General features: G+C 39.3%; 1 protein-coding gene across 1 annotated transcript in view; it reads right to left on the bottom strand.

The window, feature by feature from the left end:
• Positions 1-7,139: 7,139 nt before the first annotated feature.
• The window catches only part of RHOBTB3 (Rho related BTB domain containing 3), a 71,127-nt gene continuing 56,744 nt past the window's right edge, over positions 7,140-21,522 (bottom strand). The window contains exons 11-12 of the mRNA XM_023730127.1: positions 15,798-15,894; positions 7,140-7,680 (exon numbers count right to left, since the gene is read on the bottom strand). Coding sequence (XP_023585895.1) covers positions 7,565-7,680; positions 15,798-15,894 — 213 coding nt within the window. The 3' untranslated portion in view covers positions 7,140-7,564. The remainder of the gene's footprint in view (positions 7,681-15,797; positions 15,895-21,522) is intronic.

Genomic DNA, 21,522 nt, shown 5'->3' with positions numbered 1-21,522 from the left:
CACTATTATAAGAACTCAAGAAAAGGTTTAAACACAGAAGAAAACATTCTTTGATGGTTACGAGGGTGGGGAGGAAGGGAGAGTGTTATTCACTAACTAGAAAGTAAGCAAGAATTCCTTAGGTGAAGGGAAGGACAGCACACACTACAGAAGAAGTCAGCAGAACTGGACTAAACCAAAGCTAAGTAGTTTCCTGAATACAATCAAACACTTTCAGGGACAGAGAAGCAGGGGCAGGGGTCTGGGGACCATGGCTTCAGGGGACATCTAGGTCAACAGGCGTAAAAGTGATTACCTATGAGGGAGGTGGGAAATAGGGTCCTGGGAACCAGGGATGGGAGCAAGGATTTTCTTCCTGAAAATAAGGAAGATCGAAGAAGAACTGATGCCTTTGAATTATGGTGTTGGCGAAGAATATTGAAAATACCATGGACTGCCAGAACAACAAACAAATCTGACTCGGAAGAAGTAAAGCCAGAATGCTCATTAGAAGCAAGGACAGTGAGATATTGTCTCACATAGTTGGGACATATTATCAGGAGGGATCAATCCCTGGAGAAGGCATCATGCTTGGTACAGTCAGCGAAAAAAAGGAAGACTCTCAACAAGATGGATGGACAAAGTGGCTGCAACAATGGGCTCAAACACAACAATGATTGCGGGATGGTGCAGGACCAGGCAGTGTTTCCTTCTGTTGTACATAGGGTCACTGTGAGTCGGAACCAACTCGACTGCACCTAACAACATTTTCTGAAAATGTTCAGAGAATGTCAGACACTTATACTAATGTTAATCACTAGCTCATTGCTGAACATTAAGTGGTAACAGCAGAGCAGGGCAACTAAGATTTTTCTTTTTTATTGTGCTTTAAGTGAAAGTTTACTGTTCAAGTCAGTTTCTCATACAAAACTTCATGCACACATTGCTATGTGACCGTAGCTGCTCTCCCTGCAGTGTGATAGATAGCACACTCCTCCTTTCCACCCCAGATTTCCTGTGTCCATTCAACCAGCTCCTGTCCCTTTTTGCCTTCTCATCTCACCTCTGGACAGGAGCTGTCCATTTAGTCTCATGTATCTACTTGAGCTTTTTAAGAAGCACTCTGTTCACAAGTATCAATTTATGGCCCATAATCCAGTATAATCTTTGTCTGAAGAGTCAGCCTTGGGAATGGTTTTAGTGTTGGGCTAATGGAGAGACTGAGAGGGGTCCCTCTAGTCTCAGTCAGACCATTAAGCCTGGTCTTTTTACTATAATTTGAGTTCTGCACCCCACTTTTCTCCTGCTCCATCAGGGACTCTCTGTTTTATTCCGTCAGGGTGGTCATTGGTGGTAGCCAGGCACCATCTATTTCTTCTGGTCTCAGGTTGAGGCAGTCTCTGGTTTATGTGGCCCTTTCTGTCTCTTGGGCTAATATTTTCCTTGTGACTTTGGTGTTCTTCATTCTCCTTTGCTCCAGGTGGGTTGGGACCAACTGATGCATCTTAGATGGCAGCTCGCTAGCTTTTAAGACCCCAGATGCCACTCAACAAAGTGGGAGGCAGAACATTTTCTTAAAAAACTTTGTTATGCTAATTGACCTAGATGTCCCCTGAAACCATGGTCCCCAGACCCCTGCTACTCTGTCCCTCAGTGTTTGGTTGTACTCAGGAAACTCCTTAGCTTTTGGTTTAGTCCAGTTGTGCTCCCTTCCCCTGTATTGTGTGTTGTCCTTCCCTTCATCTAAGATAATTCTTATCTATCTAGTGAATACCCATCTCCCTCCCTCCCCACCCTCGTAAGCATCAAAAAATGTTTGCGTTTAAACCATTTGTTGAATTCTTGTAATAGTGGTCTCATATAGTATTTGTCCTTTGGCGACTAATTTCACTCAGCATAATGCCTTCCAGATTCATCGATGTTTCACATATTTCATCTTTGTTCTTTATCATTGCATAGTATTCCATTGTGTGAACATACCATAGTTGTATCCATTCGTCCATTGATGGGCATCTAGGTTGCCATGTTTTTGCTATTGCGAACAGTGCTGCAATGAACATGAGTGTGCATATATCTATTTGTGTGATGGCTCTTATTTCTCTAGCATATATTCCAAGGAGTGGGATTGCTGGATCGTATGGTACTTCTATTTCTAGCTTTTTAAGGAAGCACCAAATCGATTTCCAAAGTGGTTGTAGCATTTTACATTCCCACCAGCAGTGTGTAAGTGTTCCCACAACTAAGATTTTGAGAAACAGTCTGCAACGTGCCAGGGAAATCATTTGCATGCAGTCAGGGTCATTGGCATACAGTCTAACATTGTGTATGACACTGGGAGCGGTTCCCCTTTACCAACAGGAACTCCTCCATCCCCCCATCCCACCTTACTGCCCTGTCTCCAATGGAGACGCCCAGGCACAGGTGTCTCTAAACATCATTTTGTACATGCTCTATATCCCCTCAATAGTCCATCACATTTCCATTCTGAATGTTTATCAACTTCACCAACAGCTGGCCACCCTGGTCACCCCGGGACCCACATACCAACTGACTCTGATTACTCCTGCCATAGGGGAAACAAGCTTCAAGTGTAAGCATGCTTTTCATTTGCATTTGCACGTTTTCAATTATTGTTCCAGCTGAGATAATCTGGCCTTTTCAGCGCCATTTACTATACACAGTCTATGCCAGGATCTGTGCGTGGTGGAGAGTTAGGGAGAGGGTCACAAAGGTAAATCAAGACATGGTTCCTGCCCTCAAGTTATAACCAAGTAGAAACCACTAAGACAGAATCTCCAGAAAGGTAACTGCCACAAGAAAAGTATGAATAAAGAGCCAACAAAAGACACATGCAAAAACAATGAATTCTTCCTAGGAGTGTCATAGAAAAAAAAAAGAGATGATGATTAAGTTGGACTTTACAGAATATGTAGAGATTTCCAAAGTAGACAAGATGGCAACCCAAGCCATAGGAAGAGTCTGAGGTGTGTTAAGTACATAACTTGCATGGACAGTCCAGTATCTTAAGACTGGGGAGGGAAAGGACAGTGCATAGGCTGAAAAGACAGGACCAGGTTGTAAAGACCTTGCAAGCAATGAGGATTGTGGAGTTTCTTCTATAGGCAATAGGGATCTTCTTCTAGAAAGATGTGTGCCCGGATCAGATCTGTGTTAGGAACATAATTCCAATTGTAGACAGCCCTTTTTGAGTTTAGTGGCTATTTGACTTTACTGGCAATTTGGGAGTCTTCAGGGAGGGGTTGCATTGTACAATGCACAATCCGTAATCCATCCCCGTGTATAGCTCCTTTTTCTTTCTTTTTTTTTTTTTTTTGTGCTTTAGGTGAAAGTTTACAGAGCAAATTAGTTTCTCATTAAACAATTAATGCACAAATTGTTTTGTGATGTTGGCTGCCAACCCTGTGATGTGTCAACACTCTCCCCTTCTCCACCCTGGGTTCCCTGTTTCAAGTTTTCCTGTCCTTTCCTGCTTTCTTGTCTTTGCTTTTGGGCTAGTGTGCCCATTAGTCTTGTATACATAATTGAATTACAAAGCACATTCCTCACGTGTGTTATTGTTCACCCTATAGACCCGTCTAATCTTTGGCTGAAGGGTGAACCTCTGGAGTGACCTCAGTACTAAGTTAAAAGGGTGCCAGGGGTCTATACTCCTGGGTCTACTCCAGTCTCTCTCTGTCAGACCAGCAAGCTTGGCCTTTTTTGTGTGAATTTGAAATTTTATTCTACATTTTTCTGCCTCTTTGCCTGGACCCTCTATTGTGCTCTCTGCCAGAGCAATCGATGGTTGTAACCAGATACAATCTAGTTGTTCTGGGCTCAGCCTAGTGGAGGTTGTGGTAGTTGTGGTCCATTAGTTCTCTGGACTAATCTTTCTCTTGTGTCTTTGGTCCTCTTCATTCTCCTATGCTCCAGCCGGGATGGGACCAGTAGATGTGTCTTACATGGCCCCTCACAGGCTTTTAAGACCTCAGACACTACTCACCACAGTCGGATGTAGAACATTTTCTTTACAGACTGTTATGCCAGTTGAGTTAGATGTCCCCCAAGACCATGGTCCCCAGCCCTCAGCCCAGTAGCTCGGTCCCTCAGGGCATTTGGATGTGTCTGAGAAGTTCTATGACTTTGCCCTGGTCAAGTTGTGCTGACTTTCCTAGTACTGTGTACTGTCTTACCCTTCACCAAAGTTACCACCTATCTACTATCTAGTTAGTGTTTTTCCCTTCTTCCCCTTATCTTGACTCCTCAGTCACTCCCCCCCGAAAAAAACCAAACCCGTTGCTGTTGAGTCGATTCCAAGGGTTTCCAAAGAGCAGCTGGTGGATTCAAACTGCCAACCTTTTGGTTAGCTGCTGAACTCTTAACCACTGTACCACCAGGGCTCCTCCTCAGTCACAAGAAGTTCCAAATTCTTAGCCTCTGTTATGCACACCAACTTCTCCACTTCTCTAAATCCTTGGCCCTAAACACTTAAGACTGCAGAGGATTCACTTATATGTTAATTATCAAATCATTTTTCTAAGCAAAGGCTGTTACCTTGCTAAGAGGAATTCTGTACCAGCTACTGAAGGTAATATAAATTTCTTTATCTCACCACACACATACAAGTCATCTACAAAATCAGCAATGTTCTAAATATTTTACACAGTAATGAAAATTATGTGAAACGTAATTATGCAAGTCAGTATGTTCCAAATTCATCTCAGCATTTTTATTATCCAAGGTAGAATAACTACAGTATGCTATTTTGAACTTGTTTTAAAAAAAGGTTTATTTGTTACAAAATGTTAAATACTAAAGCTAAAAACATATAAATCCAGGTCAGGCTATATTAAAATACACACATACCCTTCTTTGCAAAATTATTAAAGGTTGAATTAAACAGATGCTTTAAATAAAATAAAGTACTCTTTGAAGACATTTTTGTCTAATTAACTATCAGTGTAGTGTCATTTTTAAACACTTGAAAAGGTTAGCTGTCTTGAAAGTCAAATTTATCCAATTCTTCAGTCTTCTGCTACTACCCAGTACAAAGCCACCATTATGCTGGCTTGCACCAAGGTGAATTTCAGTTATGTTACTGAAACTTCCCTATTACAGGTCTAGTCTCCTATAATAAGAGCACAAAGTAGTTAGAAGTATACAGAGAGTTAAATGGGATGAAAACCTGGCCCAGTAAAAAAGGAAAGGCCTTAATTCTAACATATTGTACCTCCTCTAATTAAAACGGTTGGTAAATATCCTGAAGCAGAGATCAGCACAAAGCATATACCCATCTAGAAACAATCTTTCAATTAAAAAAAAAAAAAAACTCAAAAAAGCAGTGATTTATTATAAGTATTTTTAAATTTCTTGTTATTTTAAATTGTATAAATTCAAAGATACTTGAAGAGTCTATATCCAAACAGGTTTAAAACATACTTTGATTACTGTTCTCACTAGCTCTGGACAGCTGTCACATCTGGGTGTTAAACTCTCTCACACAAGGTGGTGAAGAACTTCCATTTAAAAAAACAAAACAAAACTCTGTAACTACATGCTCAACACCAATGGAGCACCAGCTTCCAAACACAACTCTCACTTGGATCAACCAATCTAAAAGAACTATCTACAGTCTATTTAACATTAAATAGTATTTTCAAGGAAACCCTTTAGTTTGCTTTAGAACTTCTATTTCTCCATTTCCTAGATTAAAAGTTACTTAGAATTTTAAATGTCATAATTCATATAGAGAGAAGAATATGCTTATGAAGAATGAAAGGCTATAATTGTGTTTTAGAAGTTCTTAAATGTAAATGAATTTCTAGAAATTTACTACAGTAGCTATTCTTTACAGTACTAATCTTAAGTGGGATTTGTAAATAGTTGATTAAAACAAAAACAAAAAAAATATAGTGCATTTCAGTAATCTTCATCAATATAGTCGAATTAAAATCAGGTTTCTTGGAAGATTATCAGTAGGGAGTTCTTCCTGTTTTACTCTGCAAGTGTTGATATACATTCAAGGGCTAACTGTTTGTGGTCCTAATACTATAGTATAAAACTAATCAAACCTTTGAACAGCTGGAAGAAGTATGCATATGCTAATATCACTGGAAATTGAAAGAAAAATATATTCTAATACTGAATTACAGGTGAAAATGACGATAACAATAAATAGTAATCTGGTTTCCCATCTCTAGGCTTGTGAGCTTCTGATGTAATTATTTCTATAGACATGTGATACAAGTGAAACTAAAATTCTGTCCTCTATTCCAGTACCGTTTTCTCTACATGTACCAAGTCTTTAATTTGTATATCCTTTCTTTTAACTTACTGGGTTATCTTAAAGGACAAGATTCATGCTACTCCTTATCAAATAATTCAAACAATTGAAGCCATTGACATCTTAATCTTAGCAAATACATTAAAACAAGAAAGTCTTGAACTCAGTGAATTCTCTAAAAAGTATCTTTTTTTACGAGCATCTTGTTAAGTGGGTATAAAGGCCACACTGATCAATTACTCTTACCAACATCCTGGTCTTACAGAATCATCTACAGCCAGAACTGTGAGTGTTTCAAAGCTAAGACTACGCTCAAATGTATTTCTCACTTGCCAGCTATGGGGCAGTAGAGGCCCTGGATAGGGCAGGTTCCCCAAAGGAGGGAATCCCACTATGTGCGCTTCCCTCCAGCGTGCACCTCCTTCCCTTCCCTTGATTATCAGTGATCTTTTCTGCTTTCAGAGAGAATCATGTTTGAGCATGAAAACATATTAATTTCCTTCCAGGAAATACACATATTTTGGGCGGCCCGCTGCAAAGTGAAAATGCAGGGCTCCTTGTTCAAACATTATTAAGAATTTCAAGACGGTGATGGTCGGGCCCTGAACCAAGCTCGGGGCTCTTCTAAGCGCAGAGGCCTGTGTGACTACACAGACTACAGACCCATGGAGCTAGCCCTGTTAGGTTTCCTGCCTGATCAGAATTCCAGGGATGAGACAAGGTGACTCAGTTGGTCTGTCCACATAAAAAACAGAATTTTTTTTTTCCATGATGGTTCAAACACTGTCGCTGATTTGGAACCAAGTGGCATTTCGCTTTCAAAATTTCAGGCCAATTCCTATTCCAAATCTCATGTTAGACTCATCAGTCTTCTCATAGTTTTCTCATTATAGAAACAGTCATACTGGGTCTTTAAATGCTCCTTATTTTAATAGAGCAATTAGACATGATGAAATTTCTGTATTAATCCTGTGTGATTTACCTTTTTTTTAAAATTTAAACATTTCTTAACTGGGAGGTCTTAATATCACGAAGCAATGGGGCCTCTTAAAGGGAAAAAGTAGCTTACAACAGTTTTACACACTAGGTTAAAGCCTTAGTTCTAGCCTGTGGTACCTCACGCTCCCTTTTAAGACCACAATCGTTTATTCAAAGAGAACTAATAATCACATTGACTGTATGGTGATTTCTCTTTTAACTCCCATATTGTTTTCCATCATGAGAATTTTACTGGAACCCAGTGGTAGCTCATTCTTCATAATAATAATTTAAAACGAAAGTGTACTATATAAAAGCTTCAGGTTACATTACTAAGCATCGATATTTTCGGGAGTGGATATACTTCCTGTATTCCGCAAGCTGTTTCAAGTACATATTCGATGGCCATCTGTGCTTTTCAACAAAACTGCGTTCTTCCACTAAAATTTTCAGAGAAAGAATGTTAATTGAATATATTTTAATTTTATTATTTCATATTCATATCAAAGTAATATATACACAAGCTTTTTAAAAACCAGAGTGTAAAGGCTCACACTCAAACCAGCAAGACTATCCTAATACCACCCGCATTCCTCCTGTTCTTCAGACACAACCACTTTCAGCTCTTAGCTGCTTCTTCTGGGGTTTGCCTTCAGATTTCTAGGTATCTCTTGATGGATCAAATTTAGAAATTAACTACTGATTTCCTACTTAATAGATGAGAATCAAGTTCTGTATTATGCCCATTCCCCCATTCTTCCCTCAAACCCTCCAAAATCATTACAATTCTGGTTAAATAAATAATCAGGGTTTATGTTATTATGTAAATTACAATTATATACACTTTGTCCACTGTCCACTGCTTCATCAAGTAGCACTTTGATTATGTTCCTTTTCTTTTTCAATAAAACTTCTATTTTCCCTGGAGATGATGACTGACTTGCTCTTTCATTTACTTTTCTTTGCAGCTAATTTGATCCCAATGTTGTAAAGTTCTCTCAATTCGATTATCCACCCAGTCACAGTCATCACATAATCTATCCATTCCTGTTGTTGCCGCTGCCCAACACCTCCCTTCTAGCCAGAGCCCTGCACCTTCTTGCTTTCTAGGCCTGCTTCATCCTCTGGTGCTGGATCCCTCCTCTCCGGGACTCCAGGTCCTTCACTCTGTTCTCTAGTTTTGGTGAAGTACAACCTTCACTAGCTTTCTGAAAAGGGGGTACGTAGGAAGTATTTTGAGACCTTGCTTGTGATTGATAATCACACGATTGCTCATTTGTTTTGGTACAGAATTCTAGATCGAAAACTTCTCTCAGAATGCAGATGACAGAACTCCACCGTCATTCAGACTCACAGTCCCTGGGGGGTGACCTGTGTTGCTGTTTTTTTAATTCTAGAAATTTTTAGATTTTTCCATTTATACTCAAGTGTTCTGACATGTCCCAATGATGTACTTTGTAAATTCATTAAGCTGAACACTTAGCAAATCTTTCAATCTGTTGTCTCAGGCCCTTAAGTAGCAGGATAACTTCTTGTATTCTTTCTTTGATAATGTCCTCCCCATTCTTTTCTTCTGTATGAACTTCTATTAGTTAGATACTGTAACTCCTGGATTGAGCCTTGAATTTTTTAAAATCTTTCTCTCCTGTCTTTTTAACTTTTTGTCCTATTTTCTGAGAGATTTCCTTACCTTTATCACTCAAACCTTTTACTTAGTTTTTTGTTTGTTTGTTTGTTTGTTTGCTATCATATTTTTCATTTCCAAGAACAACTTCTTGTTCTCTTACAGCTTCTTTTCAATAACCTTCTATTCCTGTTTTATGGCCATATATCTCTTCTTCTTTGAGGATATTAAAGTTAGGATTTTTTTTTTTTTTTTAAAGATTTTCTTTTAGTTCTGTGTCTTTCTGTTCCTCAAGTTCTTTCTCTTCTAGTTTTCTTTTTTTTGGTACCTATCTTTAATGTTGGTGACTGCCTCAAATACCTGTTAATTCTGAATTATCTCTTCATATTTAAGAGTGAGACACTGGAAAGCTGTTTGGAAACCCTTCGGGCAGGGGTTGGACTTGCTGATGTTGCATAGCTGAGCAGGTATCTGTTGGGTTCATTGATAGAATTCACAAATGTTTGTCCCTGTAGATTTGGTCTGAGGCCAGAGAAGGATGCTTCAATTTCATGCCTAGAGCATGGGGGTGAAGTGGGACAGCAAATGGCTGGCTGCCAGGCTCCTAGAAGCTGCACACGGGAAGGAGGCTGGAGGCGTCACTATACAGTGCTCACATTTTCACATAACCATCATGCTTTCACTCCAGCTCCTTACCTCTGATTTCAGCTATACATGCAGTCCATCATTTTATAACTTTTTTCGTTTAATTTCTCCAAAAAAATAAACCTGGCATGTCTTGTGAAGATGGGGAGGAACAGTTGCCTGGCTCGGTGGGGTGTAACAAAAACCTCTTAATTAGTATTCAACTAATTTCACTGTTTTCACACCCAAGTCTCACTGTGCTTTCTGAAATACCTGGTACCTCAAACTTGTAAGGTTTTAGGGATTCGGCTAGGTGAGTCAGCTTGTTTCTCATCAGTATTCTCTTCCACAGGCACTTAGGTTTCCTTCTGCTAAGTCAGTTTCCACTCCTCCATCTACTGTTTAACCTCATTTATTATAATTCCACTCCTCCATCTACTGTTTAACCTCATTTATTATAATTTGGATTAACAAAGTTTTGATGCAGGCTATGGAACCTGGATGAAAAGAGAAAAGCTCAAGGAAAGTTCTAAGTTTCATTAGGAGGCCAAGGTTACATAAGACTGCTCCCTCAGTTAAGATAAAAAACAGAAGTTATTACAGATGAGCTCTGGGGGCCAGCAAAAAAGACTCCACAATCCATAAAATGTAATATTAAAGAGCCCTGGTGGTGCAATGGGTAAGCTTTCGGCTACTAACTGAAAGGTTGGCGGTTCAAACTCACCCAGAGGCTCTACAGGAGAAAGACGTGGTGATCTGTTTCTATAAAGATTACTACAGCCAAGAAAACCCTATAGGGCAGTTCTGCTCTGTCACATGGGGTTGTTAGGAGTCAGAATTGACTCGATGGCACCTAACAGCAACAATATTGAGCTAAATTAAACTGTGAGAATAAGCAAAAACCCAAATCCGCTGCCGGCAAGTTGATTCTGACTCACAGTGACCCTACAGGATAGAGCAGAACTGCCCCATAGGGGTTCTGAGGCTGTAATCTTTACGGAAGAAGACTGCCACATCTTTCTCCCATGCAGCGGCTGGTGGGTTCGAACCACTGACCTTTCGGTTAGCAGTCGAGCACTTAAGCACTGTGCCAACAAGTCTCCTAACTGTGAGAATATAAGTCCATAACTGTCAAGCGTACCTTATATTCCTGTGCACTGCTGTTTGTTTTCATAACACAAGACCCCAGTATGTAAAAATCTAATATTTAATGACCTATCTGAGTTCTGATGTATCAGTACCTGCACTGACCTGAGATCTTCTGCAGTCTCACTTTTCAATTTCTATCCACCACTAAAAAAACTTTTCAGATAAAAGAAAATGATTCTTACAATCCCAATAATAACTTGATAATTTCTGAATCTGAAAATGGGTAATTGTACAAAGAAGCTGTAAAGAAACTGTGTGACAAGAATCTCTGCGAAAGATCTCTACAGCATCAGGCTGCTAACATCACAAAAAAAAAAAAAGAAACAGCCAAATAGCATGCATCTTCTAATGGAAATACACAATACCACCTAGGAAGTAGTCTTTTCAAAAACTGAACCTGAATCTAATGAAGCCTCTAGACCCTATTATAAATTTACAGAAAATAGAGAACAGAGGAGCACGTTAACTATATCACAGGGATGAATAAACAAACTACATGGGATAAATAACTCAGTTTCTTCAATAAATAAATTAGAAGGGGGAAAAGGAGATGAAAGAGGAACCTATAAATTAAAAATGCTTAGGAGACATATCAAGCAATTGCAATGTGTGATCCTTATTCGGATCCTAATACAAACATTTTAAAAAATTATGACGTTTATGAGCTAACTAGAAATGTGAACACATTCTAGATGCATGATGGTTTAAGGAATTCATGTTGATTTTTATGGGTGCAATAATGATTCTGAGGTAACATTTTTTAAAAGTCCTTATTTTTTTAGAGATTCACACCAAAAACATTTATGGATAAAATGATACGGTATTTGCGATTTGCTTCATAAAGTAAGGGGGGAAGCCGCTGGATTAGCTGAAATGAGATTGGTCACGAGCTGGTAACTGGGTGGTGGGAACAGGGGGTTCATTATACTATTCTGTGTATTTTGGTGTGTGTTTGAAATTCTCCCTTTAAAAAAGTAAGAAAATATTTTTTAAAAAATAAAGAACTGTACACTATTGGGGTTGGAGTCAAAAGCAGTAGCTGAAGTTACCACAGGCCAAAAACACCCTGTGAGTGCGGTCCTGATAAGGCCACCAAAGCCCTTATTCTGACTGCAAATTGATGTGGGTTCACACTGCATGTGCAGTCGAGCATTTCATGGTTTTCTAATCCAGAACACAGCACTTCCTCCACTCCAGCTGACACACGGCATCCCCACATGCTCACTGAGCCTTTGCTGGATTAAGCTCATGGTGATAAAGAAATTTGAAGTTTTTAATGGAAATCATTTGCTATGCCAATACTACAACAAAAACATTCATTCAGTGTAATAATTTATTTCCTAGTTCCCTCCATTCAGAGAAATTCTTCTTGGTAAAACCAAGGTTCCTTTCAGTACTTAGGTTCATCCTAAGTGAACTTGGGTAAATGTAGTTATTAATAAGGAGTATGAAAGTTTTCATTATTTGTGTATGTATTCATTCAAGAAATATTTATTAAGTGTCTGCTGTGTGCCAAGCACTGCTCAAGACATTAGCAATACAGCAATGATTAAAAACAAAAAGTCCCTCCCCTCTAGGACCTTACACATTACTGGTAGGATCAGACAATAAACTGATAAGCTAAAAATTATATAATGCAATATCAGGTGGTAATCAGTGCTCTACAGAAAAATGAAGCAAGGAAGACCCACAGGGAAGAAGGAGTTGTTAGTATTTTAAGTCAGGTGGTCAGGGAAGGCTGTTCTGAGAAAGGAACCGTTGAGCAGGGATCTGAATGAAGTGAGGGAGGGAGCCTTCCAACCATCTGTGGGAAGAGCATTCCAGGCAGAGGTGGGAACATGCTTGGCAAGTCGGATGGACAGCAAGATCAACCAGTGTGGCTGGAGCACAGGAAGGGACACGGAGGGGAGTGGGAAGTGAGATCAGAATGGTGGGGAGAAAGTCAACCCTATGGCCCTGAAAACCAAAAACCAAACCCGTTGCTGTCGAGTCGATTCCAACTCATGGCGACCCTATAAGACAGAGTAGAACTGCACCATAGGGTTTCCAGGGAGCGGCTGCTGGATTCAAACTGCTGACCTTTTGGTTAGCATCTGAGCCCTTAACCACTATGCCACCAGGTCTCCAAGGCATTAAATTTCTCTTAAAGAGCACATGGAAATGAAGGTTGATTAAAAAGATGGTAATACTGCAAAAATCAGAATAAAGACATCACAAGATTAGCTAAAGATTCAAATAAAAATTTGATCATGAGATCATGAATGCGCTATGTGTATGTGAGCTTTTTTTTCATTTTAACATAAGGATTTCTAACGGTAATATCTGAAGTCTGAATAAGGCTTTGGGGGTTTTAAATCAGTGATAGCTGGGAAGACGACAAGATTAAAAATGAACAAACAGTAAGATCATAAATAGGTTTGCTGTTCATTTCCCTTTACCTCTGCATAAATCTTTTAAGAAACATCTTTAACATACAGAGTGTTCTTGACAACACAAATGGAAAACCTATGATATGTACAGTGGTTGATATAAACTGAGTAGGAAATAGGATACTGGTTTAGTTGATGCCTAGCAATGGTACTAGCAGCATAAACAAATTAAAAAACCAAAACTGGGCTCCAAGTGAAAAAATACTTCATCTATGTCCTCAAACAGATCTCTAGCAGGCAGAAACCTCTATCCTGATCCACAGACTTGGGATGTTCCAGCTTCTATAATCGCGTAAGCTGTTTCCTTGATATAAATCTCTCTCTGTATATATTTACATGCTTTACTGGTTTTGCTTCTCTAGAGAACCCAGCCTAAGACAGCCTTTGAATGAACAGCCAACCCTTGGCTCCAGGTTACTGTTGCCATGAGGGTGGGCACAGGGTACCTAGATCTTCCAACTTCTCAAAAGAAGCCCGAAATCTGGGTTTTTTAAATGTGACATGTCACAATTTTTAATTGTTGTCACAAAAAAAAAAAAAAAAACCCTAAGCAGGCTGCTTTAAGCCCATGGACTGCCAGTTTGTGACCTCTGATTTAGACTATCAAATTCTCCCTTATCCAGGAGGAGATTTTCTTCTCTGCCCAAGAGGATGCCTCACCAGTGGGATCCTGGGCCTGAAAAGGTACTGCTGATTCAAAGCTCTATGATACCCTTTCAATTTCCATCAAAGCAACATAAGACAATCACTGACAAAGCCTCAACGCCTTATCCTGCCATCTCAAAATCCCTGTGGCCCTGCTTTTTACCATGCCAGGTGGTCATAACATACTTTATAGGTAATTGTATAAGTAATACTATAAAACTTAATAACTCAAAGGATTTATGGAGTATGTTTCTCCCGAAGTTCCAAAGTTGTAATCATACTCCATGTGTATCATACATCTATATAAGACAGTAAGTGGAAAATAATCTCATTCTTTTACAAATGAAGATGACCTAAGGTGGCATAAAGTAGATCTAAGATTAAAATGCAGTTCGTTTAACTTTTAGTTGACTTCTTAAAGGATAACCATATAAGAATGTCCCTACCACACTGGGATTGTTTTTTCTTGCACATAGCTGGTGCTAAATACAGTTAAGTCTTTAGCTACTAACCAAAAGACTGGAGGTTTGAGTCTACCCAGATCTACTTCTGAAAAATCAGCCACTGTAAACCCTATGGAGCACAGTTCCATTCTGACACAATGGAGTCACCAGCAATTGGCATCAACTCCATGGCAACTGGTTTTGGTTTGTTTTGCTTTGATTTGATTATGTTAATCTACTGTTTTCGTAGCTGAATTCCGTGTAAAGTGGCTCCAGAGTCTAGGATCCTACCTCCTCCCAATAGGTATACAATGTTTGTTGACTGGCTGAATATATCTGCCAAAAATACAGTATAGTTTTTAATTTCCTTCACTGCACAATGAACAGCTGAACAAAACCAAGAGATTGTCATATCTTTTAGCAGCAGAATCCTTTTTACAAATAAAATCTTACGTAGAACTCCAAGATATAAAACAGATAAAAGTAGAAGCACTATAGTTGAAGGGAGGACGGAGGTGTCCAAGAACTGCAGATTTTAGCTGGCTCTTCCCCTTTCCCTTACTCCCTCTCTCCTCTTCCCTTCACCCGTCCCCTACTCTCTGCCCGCCCCCCCACCCCAGAAAACCTCCAAGGAGACTCTTCTGTCCAGAGTTTGAAAACTACTTGACTAGGTGATCTTTAATTCCCCTTCCCTTTTAGTTCTAACACTTCTATTCTAGGTAATAAGATGAGCAAACCATTCTGTCTACACTGATTGTCTACCCTGATGACTATTCTGTTTTCATTTTCTTTCCTCTTAAGCAGCACTCGGAAGCACACCCTTTGATTCGTTTTGACCTTATAATTTACCTTAAAAATCACATTACATATACTCTCTGCTCAGTAAGTTTTGCAACATTTTTAATCACTAAAATAATTGTTTATTGTTCCAAAGTAATATAACGAATTCCTATATAGATTGCTATGAGTCAGAATCAATAAAACCAAACAAAAAACCAAACCCATTGCCATCAAGTTGATTCCGACTCATAGTGACCCTACAGGAAAGAGCAGAACTTCCCTATAGGGTTTCCAAGGAGCAGCTGGTAGATCTGAACTGCCAGCTTTCTGGTCAGCAGCTGAGCTCTTAGCCACTACGCCACCAGGTATACTTAAGTATATTCATTATTATAGAATGATACTATAATTATAAATATTAAATATATTATAAATTACATGTATTCTAAATAATAAACAACAGCTACATTTCTTTTACAAGAACTTTTAAAAAAAATCTGAACTGTTTAAATTTTGCTTCTGACTTAAGCAGTTAAAACCAAAATCTTATTTATTACCACCAAATGCCACCTGAGAACACATTTCTCCACCTTATTCTCTATTTCAGGGGGGAAAAAAAAGATGCATTTAAAAATGGAAGGGTGCTATAAAATAATCATTAGAAAACTTCTTGTGTAACACAAGTCAAGCTGCTTATATAACACAAGTGACCATAAACTAGGGTCCTCAATTCATATTGCATATTTAAAAGGAATGCACTGTAGTGACTATTCTTTTTTTGTTTTTTTAATGTCGACTATGTCTCAAATCTAAGAACAAAAATACGTAACAAAGTTTTCTTTCCAAAATAGAAATTGGCAATCTACCTGAAAGGTCCTGAAATTCAGGCTTTTGACTGAAGATGAGGTAGTTAGTGGCAATGAAATGAAGCAGCCAGGTAGAAAGGCAATCAGAGTGGTGAAACTGCAAGAAAAATGGAAAGTGAAACAATATTGTGCATAACAATCACCAGTATGAATGAACAGATGGAGGCAATAACCCATGAAAAATCAGGAGGAGCCCATATCCATGTTTAACTCATCTATATATGATGCAGCCCTCAGGCCACTCTAATGGCAGAAAGGAACAGGGAGCATCATTAACAAACAATAACAAAATAACATTATCCAATGAGGAAACCAAAAGACCTTCCACCCCCCAAAAGGGAATGAGAACATCAGAGAACCAAGAGTGAATAACTAGCTATTGCTGCTGGAGTGGACACGTCTTTAGGCAGACACATGGGTGCCCCTGTGGTCAACAAAGATGGAGGTGCCTGCGGATTTAGTTAAACTTTAATCTAAACTAATGGACTTCATTAACTCTACTTGTATCTGTGTAGCAGAGATAAGACTGTGGTTAGCAAAAGTATATATGCTTGGCAATATCGAAACAAGTTTACCTGAGGAGCAAACTACAAAATATGTTGAGGAGGAAAGTAACATCGGCCTACGAGTGTGGCTGTTTCAACGTGTAAACGTTTCTAAAAGAAAGTTATACCTGAACAGTTTCTTTTTACTAGGATGTACCATTACACTGAGGAGGAATTTCTGGCATAATTCTCATTCTGCGTTCCAACAGCTGGTAATGGATGGGAAACTCACAGCAACTTTGCCGTGACTTCATCACCGTGGTGCCAATCCAGTGACATTCTCTGATACACCCAACCACAGTAACTTGCTGGCAGGCAACTTTGGTACAGGAGTATAGTTCTTTTAAGGACACTCAAAAACAAATAACGCTAAATTAGAGAGAGACTTGTAATCTCAAATCTTAAGGAACAAACTCAAAGATTTGTTCTTTTAAAAAAGCTACGGTGTGGGAATACTTTAATAATTAAATTCACAGGTCCCTCTTACTTTCATTACATATGAAATCAGAATTTTTAATTTGGAAGGGACTCTATAGTTTATCTAATCCCACCTCAAATTTAACAATCTTATTCGTCTTATCTTTTAGCAGATGAATGTGAATGATCTCAAGGGAATTCAGCAAGAGCATGTAGCTGTTTTAGCAGAAGCCACCACCACTATCAAATGATTAACCCAGAGCAGATAACCACTAAAAGAAGGTGAGGGTACTGCTAAGGGCTGCGGTTTTGGAAGAGAAGGGAGAAGATCACAGAAATGGACAACTGGCTACAAACGCATGGTTAAAATGCAGCATTTTATTTTTGACCAGGATTTAAGATACCGTAACTGTGGGCTCTTGGCAAGAGATGAAATGCATCTCATTGTACAAAACGGTTTTTTGGAAGAATATGTGCTGACCTGAGAAAATAGGTTTAAGCAACAGAACTAAAAAAAGGCATTGGAAAACAAAATACAAATCAAAAGGTACAGTGTTGACCAGCTATATGAAGAATAACATTGGTGGAGCAAGTACCCAGAAACTCACAGGAAAAGGTCTGAAACAAAACTTGTGGTCTCAGGTGGCCAAATATTAATGCACAGACTATAAATAAGAAGATAGCTTTAAAATTTTAATCTAAGAGTAAATAGGATTTCACAGGAATTACCAAAGTTTGGACAAATAGGGTTTAAAGGGGAGTAGAGATATGGAAATCTACACCTCAATCCGAAGAAACTGAGCTGATTAAGAGAAAGCAGCTTCTCTTGTATGTTAAAAGAATCCACCTTGACGGAAAAATACAATCTAAAGATAGAATCATGGTAGAGACTGACAGAGGTTAAAAAGAAAATGGAAGCAGAAGTGAGAGAATATATAGAAGATATGAATGGTGCTTTCCTGATACACAATATGAAACTGGCAGATGATAACAGAGTGATTAGAAATTTTAATTATTCAGAGAGCTACTGGAAATCCAATTCTGCTAAAAGGCAACTTCACCTTCTGGAAGTCAAAGAAAGAAGCCTCTGATGGTGCTTCTTTGGTTAAGTGCTTGGCTCCTAACTAAAAAAGTTGGCAGTTTGAACCCAGCAGTTCCACAGGAGAAAGACCTGGTGATCTGGTCCTATAAAGATTACAGCCTATTAAACCCTATACGGTAGTTCTAATCTGTTACATGAAGTCACCATGAGTCAAATCAACTCGATGGCACCTAACAACAACAGAAGTCAGAGAAACAATGAGACAAAGGTTAACTCAATTCTGATCAACAGGGATGAACTGGTTGGTGAAGTGCAACTTCAAACCATGAACCTCAAAGAGAACCTCGGAAGATATTCTGTTATCTGGGGTTCATAACTGCCAAATTAGGGACCACTACAGTTGGTGCAATAGAGCCCTGGTGGCACAATGGTTAAAGCATTCAGTTGCTAACCAAAAGGTAGCCAGGGGAAAAGAGTGGGCAATCTGCTCCTGTAAAGATTACGACCTAGAAAACCCTATGGCGCAGTTCTACTCCATCCTACAGGGTAGTTATGAGTAGGAACTGACTCCATGGCACATAAAAAAAACAACAACAATAGGTATGGTACAAGGAGCACTGGTGGCACAATGGTTAAAAGCGCTTGGTTGCTAACTTAAAGGTCAGCGGTTTGAACCTACCAGCCGCTCCAAAGGAAAAATGTGGGGCAGACTGCTTTAGTGAAGATTACAGCCTTGGTCATTTCTAATCTGCACACATAGGACTGTCACTGAGTCGGAATCAAATCGATGGCAATTAACAACAATAAAGGAGTAGACCAAAGTTGTTGTTTGGTGCCATCGAATCGGATCTGACTCATAGCGACTCTATGTACAACACAACCAAATACTGCCAGATCCTGTGACATCCTCAAAATCATAGCTATTTTTGAGCCCACTGTTGCAGCCACTGTGTCAATCCATCTCACTGAGTGTCTTCCTCTCTTTTTGCTGACCCTCTACTTTACCAAGCTTGATGTCTTTCTCCAGGGACTGGTCCCTCCTGATAACACGTCCCAAATACATGAAACAAAGTCTCGCCATCCTTCTATCTAAAGAGCATTCTGGCTGTACTTCTTCCAAGACAGATTTCAGGGAATTAACTTCTAGTTCCTAGAGTTCTATGTACATTCTGGCTATAGTTCTTTCAAGACAGATTTGTTCGTTCTTCTGGCAGTCCAAAGTATATTCAATATTCTTTGCCAACACCATAATTCAAATGCATCAGTTCTTCTTCAGTTTTCCTTATTCACTGTCCAGTTTTTGCATGTATACAAGGTGAATGAAAATACCATAGCACACCTTAGTCCTCAAAGTGACATCTTTGCTTTTTAACACTTTAAAAAGGTCTTTTGCACCAGATTCGCCCAATGGAATACATCCGTTGATTTCTTAACTGCTGCTTCCATGGGCGTTGATTATGGATCCAAGTAAAATGAAACCCTTGACAACTTCAATATTTTGTCCATTTATTGGTCCAGTTGGGAGGATTTTTTTATTTTATTTTTTATGTTGAGGTGTAATCCATACTGAAGGCTGTGGTCATTGATTTTCACCAGTATGTGCTCCAAATTCTCTTCACTTTTAGCAAGCAAGGTTGTGTTATCTGCATATTGCAGGTTGTTAATAAGTCTTCCTCCAATCCTGATGTTGTGTTCTTCTTCATACAGTCCAGCTTCTCAGATTATTTGCTCAGCAAACAGACTGAATAAGTATGGTGAAAGGATACAACCCTGATGCACACCTTTCCTGATTTTAAACCACGCAGTATCCCCTTGTTCTGTTAAAATGACTGCCTCTTGGTCTAGCTATAAGTTCCTCATGAGCACTATTATGTGTTCTGGAATTCCCATTTTTCACAATGTTATCCACAATTTGTTATGATCTACACAGCTGAATGCCTTTGCATAGTCAAAAAACACAGGTAAACATCTTTCTGGTATTCTCTGCTTTCACCCAAGATCCATCTGACATCAGCAATGATATCCCTCCTTCCATATCCTTCTCTGAATCTGGCGTAACTTTCTGATAGTTCCCTGTTGAGGTACTGCTGCACCTGTTTTTGTATTATCTTCAGCAAAATTTTACTTGTGTGTGATATTAACGATATTGTTCAATAATTTCTCCATTCTGTTGGATCACCTTTCTTTGGAATGTGCACAAATATGGATCTCTTCCAGTTTGTTGGCCAGGTATCTGTCTTCCAAATTTCTTCGCAGAGACAAGTGAGCGCCTCTAGTGCTGCATCCATTTTTTGAAACATCTCAACTGGTATTCCGTCAATTTCTGGAGACTTGTTTTTCGTCAATGCCTTTAGTGCAGCTTGGACTTCTTCAGTACCATCGGTTCTTGATCATCTGCTACCTCCTGAAATGGCTGAACATCAACCAATTCTTTTTGGTACACTGTCTCTGTGTAATTCCTTCCATCCTCTTTTGATGCTACTTGCATCATTCAATATTTCATAGAATCCTTCAATATTGCAACTCGAGTTTGAATTTTTCTTCAGTTGTTTCAGCTTGAGAAATGCTGAGTTTGTTCTGCCCTTTTGGTTTTCTAATTCCAGGTTTTTGCACATTTCATCATAACTCTTTACTCTGTCTTCCTGAGCTGCCCTTTGAAATCTTCTGTTCAGCTCCTTTACTTCATCATTTCTTCCATTCACTTTAGCTATCTACATTCAAGAGCAAATTTCAGAGTCTCTTCTGACATCCATTTTGGTCTTTTCTGTCTCTTTAATGACCTCTTGCTTTCTTCATTATGGTGTCCTTGATGTCATCTCACAACTCATCTGGTCTTCAGTCATTACTGTTCGATGTGTCAAATCTATTCCTGAGATGGTCTCTAAATACAGGGGGGATAAACTCAAGGTTGTACTTTGGCTCTTGCAGACTTGTTTTAATATTCTTCAGCTTCAACTTGGACTTCCATATGAGCCACTGATGGTCTGTTCCACAGTTGGCCCCTGGCCTTGTTCTGACTAATATTGAGCTTTTCCATCGTCTCTTTCTACAGATGTAGTCGATCTGATTACTGTGTATTCCATTTGGTGAGATCCACGTGTATAGTTGCCATTTATGTCATTGAAAAAAAGTACTTGCAATGAAAAAGTTGTTGGTCTTGCAAAATTCTATCATGTGATCTCTTGTGTCATTTCTATCACTGAGGACATATTTTCCAACTAGTGATCCTTCGCTGTTTCCTACTTTTGCATTCCAATCACCAGTAATTATCAATGCATCCTGACTGCATGTTTGATCAATTTCAGACTGCAGAAGTCGGTAAAAATCTTCAATTTCATGGTCCCCGGCTACCACCACTGACTGCTCTGACCTGGATCCAATAGAGGGTTCTGGACAGAGCTAGATAAGGATGTAGAACAGAATTCTAACTCACCAACAAAAGACCAGATTTACTGGCCTGACAGACTGGAGAAACCCCCGGAGTATGGCCTCCAGACACCCTTTTATCTCAGTGGTGAAGTCACTCCCCAAGTTCACTGTTCAGCTGGGGACTGGACAGCCTCATAAAATGGGACTAATGTAGCACAGCAGTCCAGGGACAAGGACTAGTAGGCAGGCGGGGACAAGAAAGCTGGTGATAGGGAACCCAAGGTTGAGAAGGGACAGTGTTGACATGTCGTGGGGTTGTTAACCACTGTCATAGGGCAATATGTGTACTATA

This window comes from Trichechus manatus, unplaced genomic scaffold, assembly GCF_000243295.1.
Source record: "Trichechus manatus latirostris isolate Lorelei unplaced genomic scaffold, TriManLat1.0 scaffold00032, whole genome shotgun sequence".
NCBI classification, from domain to species: Eukaryota; Metazoa; Chordata; class Mammalia; order Sirenia; family Trichechidae; genus Trichechus; species Trichechus manatus.
Note: the sequence above shows the minus strand (reverse complement) of the source record. Positions and strands in the feature narration are given on the sequence as shown.